General features: G+C 35.3%; 1 protein-coding gene and 1 long non-coding RNA gene across 5 annotated transcripts in view; both read right to left on the bottom strand.

Moving 5' to 3' along the window:
• Positions 1-24,031, bottom strand: part of LOC117779720 (stathmin) — a 65,578-nt gene that overhangs the window by 29,741 nt on the left and 11,806 nt on the right. The window contains exon 1 of one of the 4 annotated variants that reach the window (XM_034616015.1): positions 6,957-7,218. The exons of 1 other annotated variant lie outside the window; for it this stretch is intronic. In XM_034616015.1, coding sequence (XP_034471906.1) covers positions 6,957-7,035 — 79 coding nt within the window. In that variant the 5' untranslated portion in view covers positions 7,036-7,218. Of the gene's footprint in view, positions 1-6,956; positions 7,219-24,031 lie in introns of those variants that run through there. 2 more of the 4 variants (XM_034616011.1, XM_034616009.1) reach the window with 2 other exon arrangements.
• On the bottom strand, positions 128-484 carry LOC117779741. Its single transcript, XR_004617032.1, has 2 exons — positions 323-484; positions 128-188 (listed from the first exon to the last, which is right to left on the bottom strand). It is a non-coding gene; the product is annotated as an uncharacterized LOC117779741 (long non-coding RNA).

Below are 24,031 nucleotides of genomic sequence, written 5' to 3'. Positions count from 1 at the left end.
TGTGTTTGGTATTTATATGAGGAAAGCAGTATACAAATTTAAATGTTGAAGACAGTACAGACAGTCAACTTTCAGCTGGCCAATTTTTTTTTGGCCTTTTTCTTCTTTTTTCTCTCATTTTTCTCTGTCTTTTGTTGGCACTTCACGGCATGTCTATGAACCAGCAAAGAAGTCGCCGAAATATGCAACTTCATTAATTTGTTGTAGAAAAAAAACACACAAAAAGAAAGATGAGAAGAAAAAATTAAAATTAAGTATTGTTATGTATGCGTCTGTTACGTGAGTGACATTCGCAAAGCGTGAAGAACAATGCTAGACCTACTGGATAATATGAAAAAATGTGCCTGCTACGTGACAGCTTGGCCCAAATAGTTCCTCTTGCCGCTCAACTTGGCAGCAGCTGTGGCAGGCAGCAGGAAAACGAACTTATAAAGTTTCACGCAGAAACTGAGAAAATTTGATTAGCTTTCACAGCGGCTGAGTTATGTGAGATGGTTTCATATATATGGATGGTGTGAGTTGAGGAAAAATTGTGAACAAATTGGATTCCACATAGCTATAGCTATACTCCTCCACTTCAGAGAAAATATTCTATATAAATTAATTATAACAGCAAGACATTAGAAAACGTTCCGAAATATAAGATATTTTAAATTGTCTCGAATTTTACTGAAATTGTGTTAAAGTCGTGTATTTCTATTTTCTCATTTTGTTTTATCTTCGCATCGCTTTTCAAGTGTGAGCTTAAACGGCAGAATTACACACGCGGGACCTGAAACTCTCTCGTTCTTAGTCCACTTTACACACCCAAACATTATTTATGACTTTGACAGTTTGGTGAAAAAATAGAGAAGAGAAACTGTAGGAAAAACTGGTGTAAAAAAGGTGTTGCCCTTAGCAAATGAAAACAAGTGGACGGGACTCAGACAGAACAAAAACCAAAGCCGCATTCACAATAGAATGGAAGGGACATCACATGCAGTTCATCCAAACGCACGGACTTTGTCAAACTTGACAGAGCATCAAAAGCCACACACCAACACCAACAACAACAACAAGTATAATGACAAGGACAACAACAATGAAAACGTTTACTGTACCAGAAATTGTCAGTTTTATTTATTGTGCAACGCCCCCTTTTGGCCGCCCACTTCCGCTGTACGGAGCTCAACCAAATGCCGTCGCTAAATTAAAATCTATGACAACAGACATTTTACAATCGCATATCATTATTATTCAGCTTATGGGCAGACCTTGCAAGGTCTTGGTTATTTGATGATGTTTGTTTATTCGTTCAAAAAAATATATAAAATATCGCATTGTTTGAAAAAAAAATTATCAGACATAACCAAATATTTTTTTTACATTTAAGAGCAGAGAGCGAAAACAGCAGTTATAAATAAATCGGAATATTTTTTATTTTTATAAAAAAAAATAATAAACAAATTATTTTTCGCGTTATTTTAAACAAAAAATAAGTGGTATAACATTTTTTAACATTTACTTTAATGTTTATCTGTTCTTTTCGTTTGGACATGGAATTTTTAACAAATCTTGCACTTTGATGATCTTTTATTCTTAGATATACGATTCCAACCCCTTTTCTCCCTTGGATTATGTAGGGACCTTTATCAAATTCTTTTTATCATTTATTTTGCACTTCTTACGCTATTTTGCTTTATTCCAAGTAGAGTGTATCCATGAATCTGCAAAATAATGAATCTTAGCTGATGCGTCTATTTTACCAAGCTCTCAACTCAGCACTTCATTTCCTGCATCACAAATGTCGATACTGTGGGAAGGATTTCCGCTTTACTTAGCTCGACATGGTCCTAATGAGCTGCTTTTGAGTATAAGCCGTACACAGGGTAAAAAAGTCCTTCAGACTGGATACTTCAGCTTTCCATAAGCCCATATTTCAAGGACAAAATGGAGAACAACCATAATGGTTGAAAAAATATTTTATTTTTTTTTATTTTACTAAAGTGAAAGTCACGCAAGATTAAAATCAAGTATGAGTGTGTAAAAATTATGCAATATGGTTTCATTAAATAGAATTTTGATATAATTTAGAGTTTAATTGAGGGACTGTGAGAAGTCAACTTTCTGTATCATGAGTTTTGACAGAATGTGGATAGTAATTAATAATCAAAACTGACTTTTAATGTAATAGCTTATAAAGATAGCATATTATAGAAGTTATCTTTAATATAGGGAATTTAACATTCGAGCATTTTCTTATGATTGTGTCTTCTTTGCGTATGCAGCAAAAATTAGTTTTTTTCTCCGAAGGACATTTGGTAATGAAGCGCACGCAAAGTTAATTCGAGTTGACCGGAGACTCACATTTGACCAAATCCAATGGAAGACATTAACAACACATGCTTGGACATGTGGGCGGTCCATGCCCCCAACTAATCCATCATATAAAGGACACCTATTCCATCTTTCTGCCTGAATTTGCCGCAAGCTGTCAGATACATTTGTTGGATATGACATATCCAAAAGATGCATCACATTCAATTCACACTGACATCAAGTTGAATTCATTTGCGTGTTTCAGTGTTGCACAATTTGTCCTAATTGATTTACGCCCAAAGCATGTTGTCTCTAATAACATGCTCAAAGTACATTTAAGTATTGTATAGTAATTTATCTAATTGCTTCTTGGATTATCAACAGAACTAATGAATCATGTGATCTTTTGTTTATGGTATTTAGCTAAACAAATGCAATGATAATTCAAATAGATATAACCGAATTTAATTCCCTTTCAAGAACCGAAATACGAAACGCTTGTACCGTTACGGTTGTCGTAAAGTTGCTAGGTCAAAGAGTTGACAAACTTCCAACTGTCATAACTTGACGAAAACAAACCCGATTTTAATCGGAATGCCATTTTAATCATGATTTGGTCTCTTAATTTATACTGCATTTAAATTTATTGCATTTAGATAATAATATTATTTTTCGACCATCATAACCATGGTTCCACGTTAATGGTAAGGGTGCCCCCTTTGAAATTTTGAAAATTCAAAATTTTAAATCTCAAGTTTTTACATTTAATCAACTCCTTATATCGTAATTAGTATAAGACGACAATTTAAACTTGATTCTGATAACTTTAATTTTCTTCTAAAAAATCATGTCAAAATTAAGAAATATTTTGACTTGTAAAGTTTCTAGGTCAAAGGCTTGAGCAACTTCGAACTGTCATAACTTTGGCAAAACTTTACCGATTTTCAAGAGAAACGTCATCTTGATCACGGTTCGGCCTCTTTATTTAGTCTGTATTCAAATTTTTTTCATGTTAAAAATTTTATTATTTTGCGACTAACGAAGCCAGGGTTTTATGTTTATGGTAAGGGTCCCCCCTTTGAAATTTTGAAAATTCAAAATTTTAAATCTCAATATTATACTTTTAATCAACTTCTTATATCGTAATTAGTATAAAACGACACTTTAAACTTGATTCTAAGACCTTTTCGGTTTTGGTTTGATTCCTTGAGCAAAATTCTAATGGAAATCTATACTAGTTGGTTGTACTACCAAATTATAAGTTTTCCACAGCTTTTAACTTAATCAAACGTCATGCAGACGTTTCATTTTGTGCAATTCTCAAATGTAATTTTACATTCCACATTTTAACACCAACTCAAACAACTTCTCTTCTTTTCCTCTTCTCACATCACATCAGTTTCCCCCCGTTGCAGCAGCATCCGAAAAAGCATTTTGAATTGCAATTTCGCAGAAAGGAAATCTAATTTGCCAAGCCAAAAAGCAAAATGCTCCCCAAACCAGCAAGGCCATAACAAAGAGCAAAAACTGCCACAGATACAGAGAGCGAAAAACAGAGAGAGAAAGCGGGGAGAAAAGTGAGAGGGAGTGTGAGAGTGCCTCCCAGCGCACCGGCACTGACAATTAGAGGCGCCAAATTAAAAACCAGCATGTTGTGGATGTAACCTTGGCCAAAGACAGCTTGGGGAAACTTCATGTCATCATCCTCCTGTCCTTCCATCCCGCCCACACCTTTATTCACCTAACCTTCCCCTAATCCCAATCCATTTCTAAAATTAAGATGTTTGCACAGACACGAGTCATTGTCTGTGCCATAAATTAGACATGTGTCAAATGATAATTGAGCCCAATTTGAAATTACACTCAGAAAAAAAAGATACCATATATTAAAAAGAATAATCTTTAAGCTTTTGCTTTGCTAAAATTGAATTTCAACAATACCAGAAATTCTAATTTTAATTTACTAATTAACGGTTTGTACGAGTATTATAAATAATCTCTTTCATAAAATCTTCACTTGAGACATCTCAATAATTCTTTTCAGATATGTCAAGTTCTAATTAAGTTGTTCTGTTTTCCCCGCTCTGGTAATTAGGATCATTTAAGTAAAAATATTTATAGTCTTTACCTGGAAAATTGCAAATAAATTGTGAAATATATCTTCGTCATTTGAAAAATTCCCATTCCCATTCGTGTCATTTAAGGTCGAGAAACATGAGAGTGTTTTTCTCTAACAAGTCAAAGCATGTACCCTTGTAATTTATTTTTTCGTTGTCGTGACTTTACTTATAGTATACCCTTCAAATGGCTTTATTTTGTTCTGTGTCCCTGATATGAGAAGTTTTTAAATTTCACTTACAGAATAGTCTGATCAAATTTGTCTGAATAATATTAAAACTATTGGAAATCCTGAGTTTGAAATCCTTATATTCTAAAACCTTACTCGAATAAATTTAATTTTTTTTGTTGTCTAGTTAGTATAAGAATTCATTATTTCATAGACTGCGAAGAGTCAAATTTGTTTTATATAGTGAAAAGAGTATCTAATCTTCGGTAATTCAAACACCTGCTGTTTTTTCTTGCATTCTTATTATTTTTTTTTTTTTTTTGTGTAATGTGCTGCCGTCAATAAATCAATAAACGCTTTCCACTGTCATCGTCATTGTTTTGCCGACTTGAGTGTGTGTGTGTTTCGACTGTGTGTGTGTGGTGTATGAGTATAGTGTGTGTGCTTGTGCTGGTGCTTATGCTTGTGTTCGCTGGGCCGTGTGCATATTGCGCAATCATTACGATATTTGTATGTGCGATTGTTTGAGGCGATTATTGCGTTTTAATAGCCCAATACAATATAAATAAAATCATCGGCATAACTGAGCGCTCTCTGGTGATGTGAGAGTCCAGTGTGGCCACAAGGCATAGAGGATTAATACTCCTATAATGTAGACATTGATATGCAGTACAAAGAGAGACCGGCCAGAATCATTGCCTTTAAGGCTCGGGCTAAAATTAAATTCCATGCCTAGTTCGCATGTGGATGACTCATCGTTGCCGGCTGACTGGCGCCATGCGATGTCAGGCCGCCGGGGCCATAAAAAAGTGGTAACAACAACGACATCAGTAGTACAACAATGGCAACAAACAGTCATCCACTAAATTGTTATTGCCTACTTCGTGGCGTTTAGTTTCGACTGTAGCAAAAATCAACGTCATATTGTTTGTCTTTTCGGTTTTTATAGGTGCTCGCTCTCTTTATCTTTCCCTCTCTCTCTCTCTTTCTTCCTCTAGCTCTAGCAAACTCTGAAATTGATTTTCCCTACTATTTAGTATTAACTTCATATTTCTTCAAGAATTGAATGGGAATTATTGTAGTTCCCATTATTGTTGTTGCTGTATTACACAACTAATTTGGCCCTGTTGATGACTTAATAGGCCTCATACTGTGGCCTTGACTATTAGAAAATTGGTGTGGTGTGCTCTGATTTTGATTGATGACTCTTGGAGATTTTGATTTTCTAAGATTTCCTCCATTTATTTATTAATTTCTTCTCTTATCATACTTCTGCTTTCTCTGCCTCTTCACTTCGTTAAAAGTTTAATTTCGATTTCTATGTCTTTTATCTTCATTCATATCATCACCCTATATCTTCTAATTTTAATACTTTTGAATCAGATTGAGTTTTCTAGCCATTTCCCCATCCTTAAAACAAATGGTAGATGATTTAATAATAATTTTAAAAACATTCAAACTTTTTAAGCTTTTAAATTTTTTTAATTTTCATCAATTCATTTTTAATTTTCGCTTATTATTACAATTTGTAAATAGTTGTAATTTTTCGTTGACTTTAAAGAAATAAATGTATTGGAAAAATCGGTTTAAAATGAATGAATGATGAAATGGTTCAAATAATTTATTTGTTTACTTGGACCAATTCTAAAATAATAATTGGAACTAAAGTCTAACATAAAAATTAATAAAAACTTTATATATTTCTAAATTTTATACTGAAAGCGCCCTTTAAGAGCCCAAACCAATTTTCATTCATCTAACCTTTTTGCAAGGATTTAGATTTAATTCAATTGCTTCTCAGTCGAGTGCCAGATCGAAGGTTACAACCGTTTGGGAATCAAAGTGTAAAATTCTATATGGCAGTCACATTTAAAATGAATCTATTCAAAAAAGTTTTTTGTATGCTTTTAAATTCACTTTAACATTTTGCCAACAATCAAAAAGTTTAGTGCAACAAATTGAACCAAATTGGCGCCTACAACAAGCCTACCGTAAGGTCAAAAATAAAACAGTCAACAAATACAAATTTTGTTGACCAAAAATAAGCTGGGTAACAGCTATTTGAGAATTGGCCAACACAGTAACTTTGGCGTACATACGTTAGCAGTTTAAACTGTATGGGGAAATGTCCTCAATTTGGCCAACCACAACAATAACAACAACAGCAATATCTTTGACCTTCATTGTAGGGGAAAAAATAATAAATGATAAAAGGAAAACAATAAAATAACATGACAAACGTCACGAGTCAAGAGCGGCAATTAAAATAATTGCCGTTCAGTCAAATTGTTACCAGTTTTGTCGTAGCAGTAGTAGTAGAAGCTACTACTATTCTACTACCTTTTTACTACTTTTGACTTTTGATGCTTACCCGATGGCAAAATGCCCGGTGCACGGCAGGTGTGGCAGAAACACTGCATCACCGAATCGCGTACTAATCCAATCAGCATGTTGAGCTCTTTTTGCTTGCAGTTCCCAAGTACTTAGTATAGATTAATACCGTTAGCTGATAGCTATTTATTTTTGGGATATGTTTGTTTGTGTGTGTGTGTGTGCGTGTATCTTGTGTTGCACTTTAAACAATTTATTGTTGCCTACTTATGAGCGCAACGCACAATAACTATGTTGTTCCTTTTTAAATTTAATTGTTAAGTTATTTGATTACATTAAATATAATTAGTCTAAATTAGCGTTAAGCTTAAAACATGTGATAACTTTCAACGTCACTGCTAAAAAGTATGCTACGGCTTTGTATTTGTTTACAACTACAAAACTCGGCGACGGTTTTTTTTTTTATTTTGTTGTATTTTGCGTAGTTTCTTTTCGTTGCGTTTTGTGTAATATTATTGCTGTGTTGCTTATGCCTCTGTGGGGGCAGGAACGACAAAGACAACAACTAAGAAGCTGACGACGACAGCACGAAACGTAACGAGCGCAACGAACGACGAAGACAAACTAAATTATGTCGATGTTAATTTTTCAACAGCAGGCAAACGACTGACGACGTAAACGCTGCTGACGCCAACGTCGACGTTGCTGGCGCTATGGCAAGGACAATGCATATACAAAAGGACAAACCACTTTGGGGAGCAACAGAGCTGGCGGCGTTCACAATAGCTCCCCCTCAAGTCACAGAGTGAGAGCAACGCTGCAGCAGAGCAGAGCAGAGAAAGAGAGTGAGTAACTGCATGGCGGTGGTGGATTGAGAGCGCGTGCTTTCGAACATTAAGACGAGGGTTGAGCTGAGCTTTAAATATTTTTAATTTTATTAAATACTTCTAAAATAGATAAAAAGTATTTAATGACTTCAGTGTTTGCAACGATTATATAATTTCTGCAATTTATCATTTTCGACCTTTCTGCGTAACCCTTGTGTGTCAATTAGAATTCGAAAATGCTCAAGAACATGCGCCGTGAGCAGCGTTTGACATAATACAAGAGAGGGGAAGAGAGAGCGTGACAAGATAATGGCCTCCCACTCACACACCCACAGCGCAGCATAAAATGCCGGTTGAAATTCGAACTCTTCAAACCAAAAACTATTTTCGAACAAGAAAAAATAATTGAATATTATTACAATAAATTAAATATAAATAAATAAATAAATAAAATATATTAAATAATATATCTAATAATGTCTTTTACTGTTAAAAATAAATGGCTTTCATTCATTGCAATCATTCGAATTTTGAAACTAAATTTAACTTTCAGTTCAATACCAACAAAATTTTAGAACATTTGTTTTTGGTTTTTAAATACCCAGTTTTCGATAAAGATCAATAAATGGTTTTTAAAATATACTTTATTATTTCAAATTAATTCTTTTTTTTTTGGCAATTATTCAAAATTTAAATGCAAGGTATCAACACAAAATAATTATGGCAACATTTTGAAATAATTTGTATTTAGTTGTTATTCAATTCCCATGCTTGCAAACATTTTCGAGCTACTCAAACTTGCAGTTGGCAATGCTCTCAATTCGCACACAAGAGAGCGAAATACCAGCTGACATTCCCCCTAAAAGCAACCCACTCTCTCGCTGTCTCTCTTTTTCATTGCTGCATGTTGCGTGCGAAGTCGAAAAGTAATTTTTCGAATGTCGAAAAAAGATATTAACTGCAATTAAGTTAAAGGGCAACGGAGCCGGGCAGAGCGCGTAAACAGCGACAACAACTGGCAAAGAACAATAAATAAAGCGGCGATGACTCAAAGCGGGAAAGCACACAGAGAGCGAGCGAGAGAGTTTATCCTTGGCGCTGGCTGGTGTGAAGCTGGCGACGCGTCGGTCCCAAAAGGCGGACAAGGATATAGAGCGGCAATTTAAATAGCAGAACGGCGCCAGTGAAACTAACCGCATGCTCGATGCCGGCAGAGACGTCGATGAATCACAATGGGCAAACGCAAGAGTCAAAGCCAGAGTCAGAGTGAGAGACGAAGCCGGCAGCAGAGCTACAAGCAGCGCCGTGCCGGTAGCAGCGCTGGAAGCAGCGTTGGAAGTAGAGCTAGTAGCGCAGCTCGAGGGCAAGAGCAGAGAGAGAGAGGCCTGTTGGCGACATTGCCTCTTACACTCGCCTACATGAACTCACAATGTCGCTGTCGCTGTCGCTGTCGATGTTGATTTCGATGCCGATGTCGATGCCGATGTCGATGTCTGGTCGATTTCGTATGAGTTTCAAGAGGGGTATGCAGTTGGCGTCGGTCTCTTGTCCGCGGGCGGAATATCATGACAGCAGATTGTCGAAGGCATCGAAGCACAATGGTTCAACAATATTAGTTGTTGATAAGGGGGAATGGGGACTGGGGGTTAAGTTTGAATTTGAGTTTGGGTTTGGGTTACGCTTCGCTTTGCATTTGAATTGCTTTGGAAATCATTTGCCGGCAAACAATGTGAGTGCCTCCATCCGTCCGGTGAGCATTGATGTGAATGTGTCATGCCATAAATGTTTGCAGGCGGGAAAGGAAGGCGAAGGAACAAGTCCAAACAGACTATTATACAAACACATGCACATATTCATATTATATAATGGCAGCAAAGTGTGAACATTTGTGTGTTAAACGGCCATCAGGTTTAACAGACAATTGTGTGTTAAGTGTTAAGTGAGCAGAAGAATTCTAATGATTCTGTCGCTGTCAAAAGGGGAGTCCAAAGACAGCTGAAATCTTAGCTTCGATTTGCATAGTTATACAACTTACACTGCTAGTTCAGTAAGATGTTATGGTGGGTCATGGTTTCGAAATCATAATCAAGAATGCCGGCCCAACTTACCTGAAAATAAAAAAGAGAACGTAAAAATTAATGGGATTTTTAATATAGTTAAAATAAAAATGTCACAAATCATCATTATATATATTAAAATATTAATATTATTATATTTAGTACTTTTGTATAAATTATAATGCATAAACATTGTAATTTTAGGAATACAATTTAGCAGGTATAAAAATAAGAGAAAAGCTCCTTACATTATATATAGTATACACTAACCGATTTCCTTTCAACTAAAGAGGAGAGAGACTGAGGATATTTAGCATAAATTTAAACTTGTTCGGAATTTCATATTTATATGCAAACAGATTACCTTTAGTATTGCCAAATTTCACGAAATTGATTCAAGAAACCCATTTCAAAAATGAATTTAAAACAATATTAAGCCAATATGACTAAATACTTGACTTCTTTTATAAATTCAAAAAGAAGCATTTCACATTTGCATTAACAACTCATGTTATTGATTAGGATTTTAAAAGGAAAACATTTCTGGAATATTGACTATTTTGAGCATTAAATTCCCTGGTATTGAATCAATTACAGCAACTGATTGTAAGTAATTGCTATAGATTCACTTCAGGTTTTCACAGTCATTTTACGATCGGGTTATCAATTACTTACTGCCATTTCTTGTTATTTGCTATTCTCTTCTGTTCTTTCATTAACTAAACTAAAACGATACCTGTGTTGCACTTAAATACCAATTTGCAAATGCTGTTAAAAGTTGAACTAGCCACATCAGCTCGTCGTGGCACTTGAAGAGCGTCAGTTGAATAGCTCACTTAATTACTATACAATTATCCACTAGTTCAAGACCCAGTCAAAGTCCGAATACCAGAGCTTTCTCTCTTGTAAAACAAAAACAAAAAAGTGGTTAATTGAAATGCATTTCTTTTGTGTTCTTTATTGCTTTTCCGTCGTGTATTGCATTTAATTAAGCAGCTAAACATTCTAAGCACTCGACGATGACGATGACGATGACTAAACGAGTCTTTCAAGAGAGGCAAACAAACCGCAAATCATGTGCAGACCTCTCAGCCTGCACCGCCCCTATTCTTCCCTCCTTGCCCCTTCCCTCTTTGTTATGCATAATTATGCACATGCACCAAGTTGCGTTTTCCATTTCCATTTCGCCCACACTCTCGACACGAAATTAACTGCTTACCTAAAATGAAAATCATAACAATTTCTCCAACATTGTGCAAAAGACACGCAATGTTTGCCGCTCTTTGTTAGCTCACTTTGGTCACACTCTTCCATAACCGCTCTCTCTGACTCTCTCTCTCTTTCTTTCTGTCTTTGTTCTCTTTGCGTGTGCTGATTGGCACCACGTGCCGCCTGTCGACCATGATAGCTTATGCATAAATTTTCGCATGACGGAAAACTAAATATGTACATTGATCCTTATTGTACTTATACTTATGTACATATCACAGTGGGTTGATCGATTTGTTTCTGGCAATTCTGCAATCACTATATTTATAAAAGAGCCGACAACATTCTCTATTTGATCTCGAGAGTTAAGAGCACTGTATTCTATATACTAAATATTAAGATGTTTTCTTTTGTTTAACAAATACCGAACCCTACAAACTGTAAAACTTATTACATGCACTTCTTATTGAAAGCATCATTCTTAAATTACTCCCGCGGTATTAGTTTCAAATTTTTATGTGCAATACATAGATTAACATTAAAATCATTACATATTAGTATTTTTATGATAAACTAGAAAAGAAAAACTAATTCCCTGTGAAACGCTAAAGGATCAGCAAGTTAAAGTCGATTCATTTCTTAAGGTATTATCAATTTTTTTTTTCCAATTTTCCAACTTAATAAAAACCAATTTAAACACGATTTTTAAAATCTTTTTAACATAGAAGTGGTCTGTAATGAGCTAAAGTAAAGAAAAAACCGGGGCTTCTTTAGAAGTTTGTAATATGTTAGAAGAATTCGAGGCACCCTCGCTTTACATATTCATATGAGTACACATGTACTTGTTGTTTGTTGCCGGCTGATTTCGTCATCACTTCAGGCATGAGTCACACAACTGCCCGCTCTCCCCAGCGAGGACTCAAATGTTGGCAATAACAACTGACGCCGTCGTCGCCGTTGTTTCTTGTCTTGTGCAAAAAATAAAAGGACAAAAATAAGCAGAAAAAAAAGTCCAACCCCCATTGCGTACCCACCCAAAAACTTGTTGGTATTTTCAGACTGTTGTTGTTTTAAGTACTCAGTTGTTGTTTTCAGTGCCTTATTCGGTTGCCATGTCCCATGCAAAATTAACAGCTGAGTTGAAGTTGAAGTTCGATTGCATGTTTAGGGCACATTTGAAGGAAACGACTCGATTTTTGCCGCCACTGCTGCCTTTTTACTGCTACCCACAAAAAAAAACTACTATTGGCTTTTCGCTATTTTATTGAATTTCCAACTCTGGGTTTTTTTCACCTACTACTTGAATCTCAGTTTGTTTACTCTTCGCTTCGCCAGGAATTTATTTCTCCTTCTCGTCGTCGTCGTCACCTTTTTCGCTTTTTTCAACGTGTCTTTGTTTATTTCAAAATTGAATTGCCATTTTATGTTCTGTTCCTTATGCTCTTCTCTCTGTATTTGCTTCGCATTTCATTTTCCATCGATTTAAAGTTGTCAAGTTCTTAATACTCTTGAGGAGTATTTGAGTTTTGCTATAAAGCTGGTGAAATATTGTTATTATATATATATTACATATATTATTTATTTTTGTTTAGCAAGGTATCAATCTGAACTTGTTTTTTTTTTTTACAATACGTATGCTTATTGTCATCATTTAAAAATTTAAATTATTGATGCAACCTTATGCTGTCATTTACTATTTCTATCTTGTAAAATTCATTGTTGTGGAACTATCTTAATTTATTTAATATATATTAATATTATTCTATACTAAAAGCATTTAAAAACAAACTATTTATCATTAAAAAAATTAAATTCGCAATTTTAATATTAAAATAATATACAATTCAATATTTTTAACAAAAAATCTAAAAAGTTAAGATACGAATATTCTCAAAGTTTTAAAATAAACTAAAAATATATTCATAATTAGAAATCTAAATTATTTAATTAAACTGATATCGATTAAGGCTACTACTCTTCACTTGGGTAAAGTATTTCCATTAGAGTATACAAGCTTCGTTCTTGCAATGTCAAATGTAGTTTCTAGTTTTTCGTTGTTTTGTTTCTTGAGAAGGCACTTAATGGATTTTTTGCACCAGCAGCAACAACAACGACGTCTGACTTAAATCTTTGATGTTGTCGCCAAAGGAAATGATTCTCGTTGTCACTGCAAAAGTTGGAAACCAAGAACTTTGCTGCTAATTTGTTCGTTAAGCGAACTTGCAACGTGTGGCAACGAGTGCAAGAGCTTAAGGAACGTACTCGGACTCATGGTCAGCAATTCTTCCTCTCTCTTTCTCTCTCTCTCTCTCTTTTTCTCTTCTTACTTCTAACTTCTAAGTAGTTCAATCTGCCCTTCAACAGAAGGTGCACCTCAAATCGAATTTGCAACCGTTTGTGGCAAACATATAACAGAGAGAAAACATTGACAATGTCCTTCAGCTGCGTTACAGCACGTACCATACACAGGACTTACTCACACACACTCATGACGTTCACTCGAAAGCCGTCTACATGTAGATTATGATCGGCAATGTCTGCCACATCTGCCACTGCCGCAGTCCACTGGCAATGCGCCTACTATCCGTCATCGTCATCGTCGTTATCCTTCGACTTTGGCATGCCGCAGTCAATGTGGGCCTACAGTTTAATGAACCTTCGGAAGTATTTTTAATTTTAGCAGCTGTTGAAGAACAAAAGCCTTGCAAATTTATATTACAACCCAATGCTTCGTTGACTTGCAAATGCTTTTCCTGCATACCCGTTTCGAATTGCCCTTTGGGTTGAATTTCATTAAAAGTGAACAAATAGCTTAGCATACTTTAGGGAGTTGTATTGAATTGAAGGACGACACTAAAAACCTGAAGTTGTTTATTTTTCAATGCTCCAAAATGTATGTTTTTCGTTAAAAGTTATTTTTTCATCTCTATTTTTTAAAATGAATAAATCTCTTGGGTTTAATAATTTAATTTTATACCTATTTAATCTAATATTTTTTTAAAGCATTAAGCATGTCTGTAGTTGTCACTGCTTTAATCTCAAATTAATTAGACATTTATTAAAATTATGTAAATTATATGACAATTTAAATGATATGCTCCCTTCTTTTATTCTTAATAAATTTTGTCTTGTCAATAATTCAGAATTTATCAGATTTTCCATTGTTAATTTAAGATTATTTTGACTATTGCATATCATAATAATTCTTCCCAGAAAAAAATCTTATTCGATATTGTACAAAAAAGAAATGTCAAAATGTGAAAAAATACTTTTGAATTGGTAGAAGGTGCCAAAAATATGGCAATATATGTGTGTACAACATTTAATACTCATTGCAGTTGTAGTTGTAGTTGTAGTTGTAGTTGTCCTTAGCAACGCTCCAATGAGCCAGAACTAGCCGGCAACACAAAAGTATAAGGATCAGGCATTTGGCAGTTGGCAGTTGGCAGTTGAGGTAGCCAACTAGGTAGACAAGTCAAGTGTATACAGGCTATGTAGAGGAGAGCCAGAAAATACCGCCCCTGACTGTAACTGAAAACCAATTGCCTGTTTTGGACGGCAGCCACGTCACGTTTGTTGGCTGGCGGGGTTTTTTTTTCTCTTTTTTGGACCAGGACGTGGAGTTGGCTGCGGTTTTCTGTTTTGAGAACACTACTGGTGGGTTACCCCAGCGGAGTTGCGTTGTAAGACAACACCAGCTGCAGTGGCAACAATAAAAAGGATCAAAAGGATAAAATGTCTTGTGAGCAGAGCTCGCAAAACTATGCAACGGAAGTTGCACAAGACGTTGAAGTCGACATCGACTTTGCTAGGGATATTACCGAGTACCGAGTAGTTGCTGCTGCCATTGGTAATAGAGTAATTCAATATTGGGTGTGGCAAGCTGAATGAATGTGTTGCATGTATATGCATTCAACATCTATTGATTTTTTGCGCAACTCCTCAGAAGCAGACACTTCATCAGGCAGGCACGAGTGTACTTTAAGGCTCAACAATGAGCCACGTTTTCTTTTCACACTTTGCAGACTGACGCCCCCTCATGTTATTACAAAAACACTGTCAAGGATTATCAACTAGAGGATACCTAAAATGTTCGACAATTCTTATTTATTTCTTTATATTCGGAAGAAAGTAATCATTTGTATCCAAATTGTACTTGGAGTTTAAGCAATGTTTATTTTCAGCTCTTATGCTACCCTTTTTAACCAATTTCTTTTGTAAAGGGTATCAATTTCATGTCGATATTCAACGACAATCCTTTTGCTAATGTGGAAAGGCTCAAAAGTCATAGGCCAAAGCAGCAAGAATGTCTGGCAAAGTAAACTACTTGAGTTGACGACATCGCATGGAAATGATGGAATCAAGTGGAGTTGGAAGCAGGGGAATACCCTCTAGATACTGAAGAGGCTGTTTGAATATCAGACGAGGGTTGCAGACTAAATCAAGAAAGGGTTTACTGTGCGGAAGAGGGCGATTTATTTGATTCAAGTGCCTCACAATTACAATTCGCATATGTATATTCCATTATTATTTAGCTTTATAATATTGTCATCATTAATACCTCTCACCTTTTCCTTAATAAACTAGAAAAACATTTTACCAACCCTGGATAATTCAACAGCGACGGCTTCAAATATTTATTGGTATTTTCTTTTGGTTTTTCTTGTTTTCTTTTCCTTGTTTGCCGTCACAGAAACTTGAAACGCTTCATTTTTTTCCATTTAGACACGTTTCCACGTTAGCTTGGCTTAGTCGCGCTCTCTCTCTTCTCTATACATCCCCCTCGCCATCCTTATTCCCATCCCAATCGATATTGATGAGATAACTTCCCGTAAGTCCCTAGTGTTTAACTTTTTGGCTGAGAGATTATTAATATTTTGCTACAGTCAGAAATGCAATTTTGTGGATTTTAAGAGATTGCGTCAATTCAAAAGTTGTACGTTTTTCTTTCAAGTGTTAGTTGATTTTAGGGTCAAGAAAATAGTTTTCTATATGGGTCAAATGTGGCTTCTTTTCTATTTATGCGCTTATTTGTGCCATACAAATGCTTTTTCTGAATGTAAGCCAAAAAAATAAATTTGTAAAAAATAAAAGGGGAAAAAACAACAAAAATTGACTTCAATTTTTCCACTCGCGTGCATTTATCAATTTAGACAATGACAATTCCAAATGCAACCACTCCCACAACTGTGTCTGAAAATAAAATTTCCAGTTGTGATTTTGCGATTTTCTTCTTAACATAACTTGAGGGGGGCAAAGCATACACAAAACGATTTATTTTTGTAAAAAATTATTTTCCTGCTCAAGGCAAAAAAGGCAAACGATTGTTTTTCTGTGTTCTCAAAGTCGATATCCCTGTTATTTTGCCAACACCACTAATATCGCACACAGATATTAAACAAATTATTTTTAGTTGTTTATCTAATGTGTGTTACAAAAAAAAACACAAAAAAAAACATAAATCAAATTTTAAAATTCTTGTCAAATGTGTGCGATTAAATAATCGAAGTATTTCCTTTTACATAAATTGAAGTCTTTAATAAAACATAAACAATGTTCAAAAATAATAATAAAACAAAATTTAATCAATCGATGGCGAAATTGCAAAGAAAATTGTTCTTGGAACACAATCCGATTCTTACGTTGACTTATTGTGGTTCAAATTGCGTCAATTCATCAAATTTTGCCCTTCAGTCAGTTGCGTTTTGAGACCTTTGGGAGTGAGATTTTCACATGTTTCCTTTTTTAATATCCTTAAAACGTTTTATGACTGCCAAAGACACACAGCACTTGAAATTCAAACGTTTCTCTGCTTATATCTTTATCTTTTTTTTAATGCGCATAAAGGGAGTTGCAAAAAAAAGGGTCACAGGTCAGAGCACATAACTGAAGACAATGCTAAAAATCCATCGGTTCTGCCTTAAATTTTGCACGGAAAAGACAAATCAAATACTGTTGCCTACTTTAAGGCGCAACAGAAGCTTTGCACATTTCCTAAATCAATTTGCAGGCACTGCGTCAAACAATTTTATGCCTTTCCGCGTTGCATTTTGTTGACGCCATTTCCCTTAGATTTTTAGTGCCTATTTCCCGTAGAGGCCGTAAAAGCGTACAGCAAAATAAAAAGGAAAACGAAGCAACGTTTTACATTAAAAATTGTTCTGAAAATTGTTTAAAGTCATTCGCATGTGTAAAAGGTAGAATAAAAAAAATAAGGCGAAAAAAATATATTTTAACGCGTTCAACACTTGGCTATGTTTGTAGGATGTGTGAGTGTGTGACGGTATGTGTGTTATGGCTGCTGCTGGCAAAATGTCCGCTCATGTCACTGGGGAAATTTACGTGCTACACATCAACGTCAGCAGCTCCGAGCTGCAACCTAGAAAATGTTGGAAAATGGGTGAACGAAGAGAACTTTGTGAGTTTCCATTTAGTTTCAGCAGCATTGCAGCAAAAGTTTTGTATTAAAAAGTAGTGTACGCATTATACTAGCTGAGGTTGTAGGTTATATATCATGTAGAGCTATATCATTTATTATATATTTAAATGTTTATTTAATCACGTAATACTTTCAAATAGTACAATGGCTTCGGTATAAACTGATTGAAAAGTAAAACCTTTATTCAAATTTGTAAGTAATTATTATGACCCTATTTAATATACAGTAGTACAATTACGCTAATAAATATTAATTAGAAATTTTAGTTATTCTCATCATTAATAATTTGGTTGAAAGTTTGGCTAAACGGCATTTAAAATAAAATATGAGACATTAAATAATAAAATATTTGGGACACAAAACAAAACATGCTTCAAATATTCACCAATTTTACATGAATAATCCAGCTAAAGAAACAAATCAATAAAATGAAACATACTTCGTAAACGTATTCTATTTTATACTTATTATTTATCTAATATTAATAAGATAATTTTAAAATATTAATTATATATTTCTATTTGCTAGTCCTTAAAATTTTATTCTAATCTTATCAAAAGAAAGAAACTTAATAGACCCTGTACTTTTTTTAAGTACGGGGCCTAAAAATAGAAAACGAGATTAGACCTTTTGTCCAACTGACACCGAAAACTGATATAACAAGATACCTTTTATCAGACCTACATCCTATTAGCTTCCCTAGTGCCCAACTTAAAATCTTGAATCTAAGTACTTTAAATGCCATTTGATACAGGTTTTTATTGAATTATTTTGGATATAGCATCCTGAAATATAAAATGAAATTGTACACGTAAAAACAAAGCAAAAAATGGGCAGCCACAAACACCTTAGCTATTATTTTATTCCACATGGAATGCCATTGACGGACTGACTGACTAACTGACTGCAAGAGAGGAGGAGCAACTACCCCAAAGCAACGTAACAAATTTGCTGAAATAAGAAGCTTTAGACAATTAATTGAATTTATTGCGTATTTGGTGCGTTTATAGAAGTGTGGGGGAAACTGTGTAAACAGCCACGGAAGCCCAATAAGCAGCGCAGCTCCGGAAAACAGGAAGGGAAAGGTGAAACTATGTGGGCACGTAAGCACACCTGTACCAGCCAAAGTTTTTCGTCGGGACTGTGTGTCTAGACACGAAGGGAAACTGAAAATGTGCAAGATTAAAGTAAAAGAAATGTTCAAGATTATTGTTGCTGGCCTTTAACCTGTTTTCCTACCTGTAATGCGAAAAATTTCATAATTTATTTATGAGTGCAGCTTTTACATGATGTGGGTAGAGTGACGGAGAGGGAAACTTGCCGTAAACAGAAGCTGTCCTGCCACACGTGACGCATTACGTGCAATGCGTCGTGTAACGTGCGTTGTGCACACACATCATTATTAATGCATTTGCACACGTAACCCGGGAAGCAGCTCCAAATTCAACCCCAAGTCGATTAGGGGGAGGAGGAGGAGGAGGAGGAGTGAGATAAGGAGCGGGGAAACCGGCAAGTTGCCTATTCCCCTTTGCCACTTGTAGCTTGGACCTTTGAACTCTTGAACTTGAAGCAGGTAATCCTGTCGGAGAGCCACATAAGAAGCACAACTTTGATGGCACGGTTTTGGATGCCCTTTTGGGGCTTCTTACTACTTACTACTTTCTTTAATTTTATTTATTTGTTTTTCCTGTGTTTTTTTCGCCTTTTGTATCCCCCCTTAATGAAGTCCAAGTCGGCTTAGAGATCCCACATAATGCTTTGGGATCAAGTTTTTCTAAGTTTATTTTTTTAGCTTCCTTGTAGTTTGCTATACAAATTGAATGCGCATTTTGTTTTAATTTACATAAAGGGTTTACGGAAACGCTCGTAAAATGTCATTGGAGCAGCTTGGAAACATGCGCATAAGATTACAGCAAGTCACATTTCAGTTTCTTGACAAAATTGTTAGCTTTTGGCCAGAGCATCCTCTGAGCTCCATTCGTCTAGACGTTGTCTGCGTCCGGGTAATAAAAATGTATATAAAGGTGTTTCGGGTCAGCATCCAATGCCCATCCTTAGTCGACGCTGACAGTTTGATTTTATACGCATTTTTATGGCTGCATTAAACACGACCGACACAGGACATGACAGAGCCCGACTTTGGTATGGAGCATGTTTATGTGTCTTCACACTGAAAACAAAAATCATTTTAAACAGCGAGGATACAATTAGAAACGGCCAAGTAGAAACGGAAAAAAAAGCCAAGTTTCTGTTTAAAATGTGCTTTACTTACTACAAAATAATATATTTTTTTACACTTTAATATTGGTTATATTTGCAGGATTACTAGTTCAAAATGTTTAAGTCTCTTTTAGAAATTTTCAATTTTAAATACATCATGAACTGTACTACATCATTATTTAATAAACAGAAAAAGAACAAAGCTTCAATTTAAAAAAAAAAATTTACTTTAATTTTAATTATATTCATTTTCAATCTTTAGATATATTTAAAAAAAAAAAACAAAATAAATTCCTTTTTTGACTATCCTAATAGCATAAAAAATATGTAGATCTGTAGTATTCTTCATAATTCATACACCATTATAAGTCACTTAGTCCCTTAGACCAAGTTCAATAGGTAGATGATTTCCTAGACTATGAGATCCATATTTTATGCTATTTTCTTGCGATTTAGAGAACATGTAAAACAAGCAACAAAATTGCATGCAAATGTTATAAAACTAATGGTCCACACAAACAACAAATGACACTTTTATGGGGCATAAAAATAGCCACAACAAATTATTTCCCATGGGAGTCGGAGAAAGGCGTGCATTTTCCAAAAACTGCAGGGCAAGACTTGCACTTCACTAGAAGTTCAACTTACAAAAGCACACACATTTTCTCTCACACATGCACACAGACACTTCGACATTTTGCTGCATAAGCGACACCCATAATTATCAGGGGCATGCAACGGGAACCTAGGGACCCAGAATAGGGAAATAAACGTACTAACAACAACGAGCAGCTCAACCATATGTTTTGCAAAAAGAAGAGGGAAAGAACAACTCTAGTGTGGGAGTAAAAACTGTGGCACATTGGGGTGACAATTTAAAAGAATTGATTTTATTACAGACCCAGCCACTAATGACGATGTTGTTGCGGCTGTTCGAGTGTGTATCTGTGTGTGTGTGTGTGTGTGTGTGTGTGTGAGTGTGGTAGCATCGAGCAATTTATCAATGTGTACATATATGTGTACAGTGACTCCCAGCTTATTTGACCCACTACTCTTACATATTAAGCAAAATATGTTTATTTTATTTTATTAAATATATTAAATCTGAACTAAAACAAAATAAAACATTAAAAATAAACATTAGAAAAGTCGTTGTTTAGAAATGCAGTGGTACAAATATGCTGTAAGCCACTGTATGTGCTCGCTATTAAACAGATATGTGCAATATTGCATGTAGTCGACTGAGAAGCACGCATATTTCATACACGACTGCCACTCGCCTCCCCAGCAGAGCAGTAGAAAGAGGAGGAACAGCAGAGCAGGAGGAGAAAGAGGTGCAGGAGAATCTGCCTTCAAACTCTGCCTACTTCATGTCCGTGACTCGGTTTGCGTGCAAACGACCCCTCTGGGCATGGAACTTTGCAGGGTCCAATGGACGGCAACATCGACATATGTTTGCTGTCGCCAATGCAGCGTAAAATTTGCTCTTTTTTCTACCCGTTCTCTTCTCTTCCCCCTGCTCATTTCATCCTCACTGCCTGCTTTTATTATTATTGTTGTTGCAGTGTTCGGGGCCTTGGTATTGTTGCTTGAACATGTGTTTTTGTCTTTGACCCCCCAGGGTTAAATGCAGCGCATTTCGCACCGAAACTCCTGTTCAAGTTTCGTTTTTGTACAGATTTTAAAAATGTTCACAATTTACAGCTGCGCACAGCGCACTGTCATGACTTTATGGAGTGAAATTGCAAACATATTTGAAATTTCAGCGGGATTCGATGAGTGAGTGTCGAGTTACAATTTGAGAGTTGGGAAATATGTACGAATATAAGTTTTATTTTACACTGAGCATCCAAATTTAAATGGTTTATATAAAAATAGTTAATTTAAAGAGTTTACCTGTTGGTTTGTTTGAAATAACAAATTATTAAACTTATTTAAAAAAAGATTTTTATGCCTCTTTCTAAGATAAAATACCCTAAAATGTATGGAGTTTTGGTTTCTAATCAATAAAATTTATTTTTTTGTTTCCTTTAAAATTTCTATATCCAAATTGTGCCGCAGAGTGTAAGCAGCATGTAAACAAATGAATTTTTATAATAACCTTATCTGCCCGAAACATGTCCTTTGGCAAGACTTTTTGCACACAATCGAAATGTAATTTTCATTGTGTATAAACAATGGCGACTAAATTCCATTTGAGTAAAAGGTTTTGAAATATTTTAATACACTCGACCAGACACTTGATAATCAATTTTAATAAACTTAAACATTTTTTTTAAACAATTTTAAAGTGAAACTCCATAAATCACGAAAGCTTCATAGAATTTTTGACCCCATTAACAATGACAACAACAACAAACCATAGCGAAGGGTGTGTCGTTCCTCATCAACCAAGCTTCACCCCCATTAAAAGAGAGTTCTCTCCAAAAAAAAAAAAAAAGAGCTGACAACAGCAGCCCAAACAATTTTCAAAACGCATTTTTACTCACTTCAAACGGAAAATGTAGCAGGAGCAAGTGGAGTTTGCCATTCACAGAGCCTCAGGCACTTTTTTTACTTTTCTGCTACTTTTTTGTACTCTATAAAAAATTTCTTGGGCATAATAATTGTCTTTTGTTTAGAAGATAAATCATAATGCCCGATTATAATGAAATATATTATATAGAATATAATCAGCTGTATTATTTCGATGTTTGAGTCAGTACATTTTTTTTTCGTTAAGATTTCATGCCCTAAGAAATGTTTTTTTTTTGTTTGTTATTTTTTGCTTATATTATAGCGCAATTATCTTTTCCATAATTTATGGAAATATTGTTGTCAGAAATGTTCGCTGGAATACGATAAATATATAAAGTAGTTTAATTAGTCAGTGATTTAATGATTATTTTTATTTTTCACGGCAAATGCCAATTAAATATTCTCTCAATCTCTAAAATTAGATGAATTTTGAAAACAGTAAGAGTATAGAAAAGTCATCAGTATGCAACCTTGTTGGCCACGTTTCGCTGTTATTTGTTGTAAGAACGCTCATTTGCATCACTTAAACAACAATTACATGGCCTCGAGGGATTCTGATGGAGGCGGCAGACAGCGACAAAGACAGAGAAACACAGAGAAACAATAAACGAGGCATTAAAGTGACAGCCGACTGAGCTCACAGTCATCTCATCCCATCTTATCCCCATCCCAATCCCAATTCCAGACGCGGCCATATGAATAAGTAATACAATTTGGAAGAAACAAAGCAAAGGAAACCATTGCATCAGCATCAGAGGGGGGGCCAGGAGCAGAAATCAAAAATGCTCCTCGAGGCTGTTTTTTGCGATATTTTTGTTGTGTGTTGAAAGAGAGAATAAAAAAAAGAGAGCACTTGGACTTTGCCGGCAAATATGATTGGCAGCATTGGGGAGAGAAGCTTAAAGTAGACTTCAAGCAGACGAAATCTGAAGCGGGCGGAACCGCAGAGGGGGGCGACGTCAATTCGCGCATTGTTGCCGCATTTCACAGGCGCATTCGCCGACCAACTTCCGGTTCAATAAACTTTGCAAAAAGTATTCTCGTACACATAGTTTGATGTCCATTTCCCCTCTCTTTTGCTCACTAACAAACCATCTCTTGCTCCTTCTCTTCCTCTCTCTCCCTCTAGCTATCTCTCTCTCTCTCTCTCTTTCTATATGTTTTCTATATACACATACAATAATGATAACGATTTTTCCTTCACTGCAGTCGCTCTATGCACTTTTGTATTTGTATTTGTGTATGTGTGTGTGTGTGCAGTACACTTAGCAGTAACAGCAGCAACAACAACAACAGCCGCAAATAACGTTTATTAACTGCTTCTCAGTGGTTGTGTGTGCATTTGTGTGTGTGAGCTATGTGGTTGAACGTTTTAGGCGCCTTCTGGATTAAAGACGATGGGGACGAGAATGGGGAGGGGCAGGAAATGCCATGTGCAACCGCGCACTTACTGCGTATTTGTGTCGTGTGGTAACTTCAATTGCAGCACTTTTATATAACTCGCAAATGGATTTTGTAATGCTACGAGTTGTTGTCTGTTGGTTGTGGCAAAAGTGTTGCCTACTTAACGGTGCAACAAATTATAAATGTACATAGTAATGTCTACTTCAAGATAGGGAATGACAATCATTTAAATGTTTTATAAAGCAGAATAATGTTGCAAAAAGAACTATTAGAAAATTAATCAATTTAAAATTTTCAAAGAAAAACTTCAGGTAATCTTATACCAGTCCAACAACTAATTATTTTAAGCTTATGCTTAATTTGTTACTTAAATTTAATAATTTAAATGCAATACCTTTTACACATTTTCGGCAATAGTCTTATAATTTTAATAAATGAAAAA

The sequence above is a fragment of the Drosophila innubila genome, assembly GCF_004354385.1.
Source record: "Drosophila innubila isolate TH190305 chromosome 2L unlocalized genomic scaffold, UK_Dinn_1.0 4_B_2L, whole genome shotgun sequence".
Lineage (NCBI taxonomy): Eukaryota > Metazoa > Arthropoda > Insecta > Diptera > Drosophilidae > Drosophila > Drosophila innubila.
The sequence above is the reverse complement of the archived record's forward strand: the minus strand, read 5'-3'. Positions and strand labels throughout refer to the sequence as shown.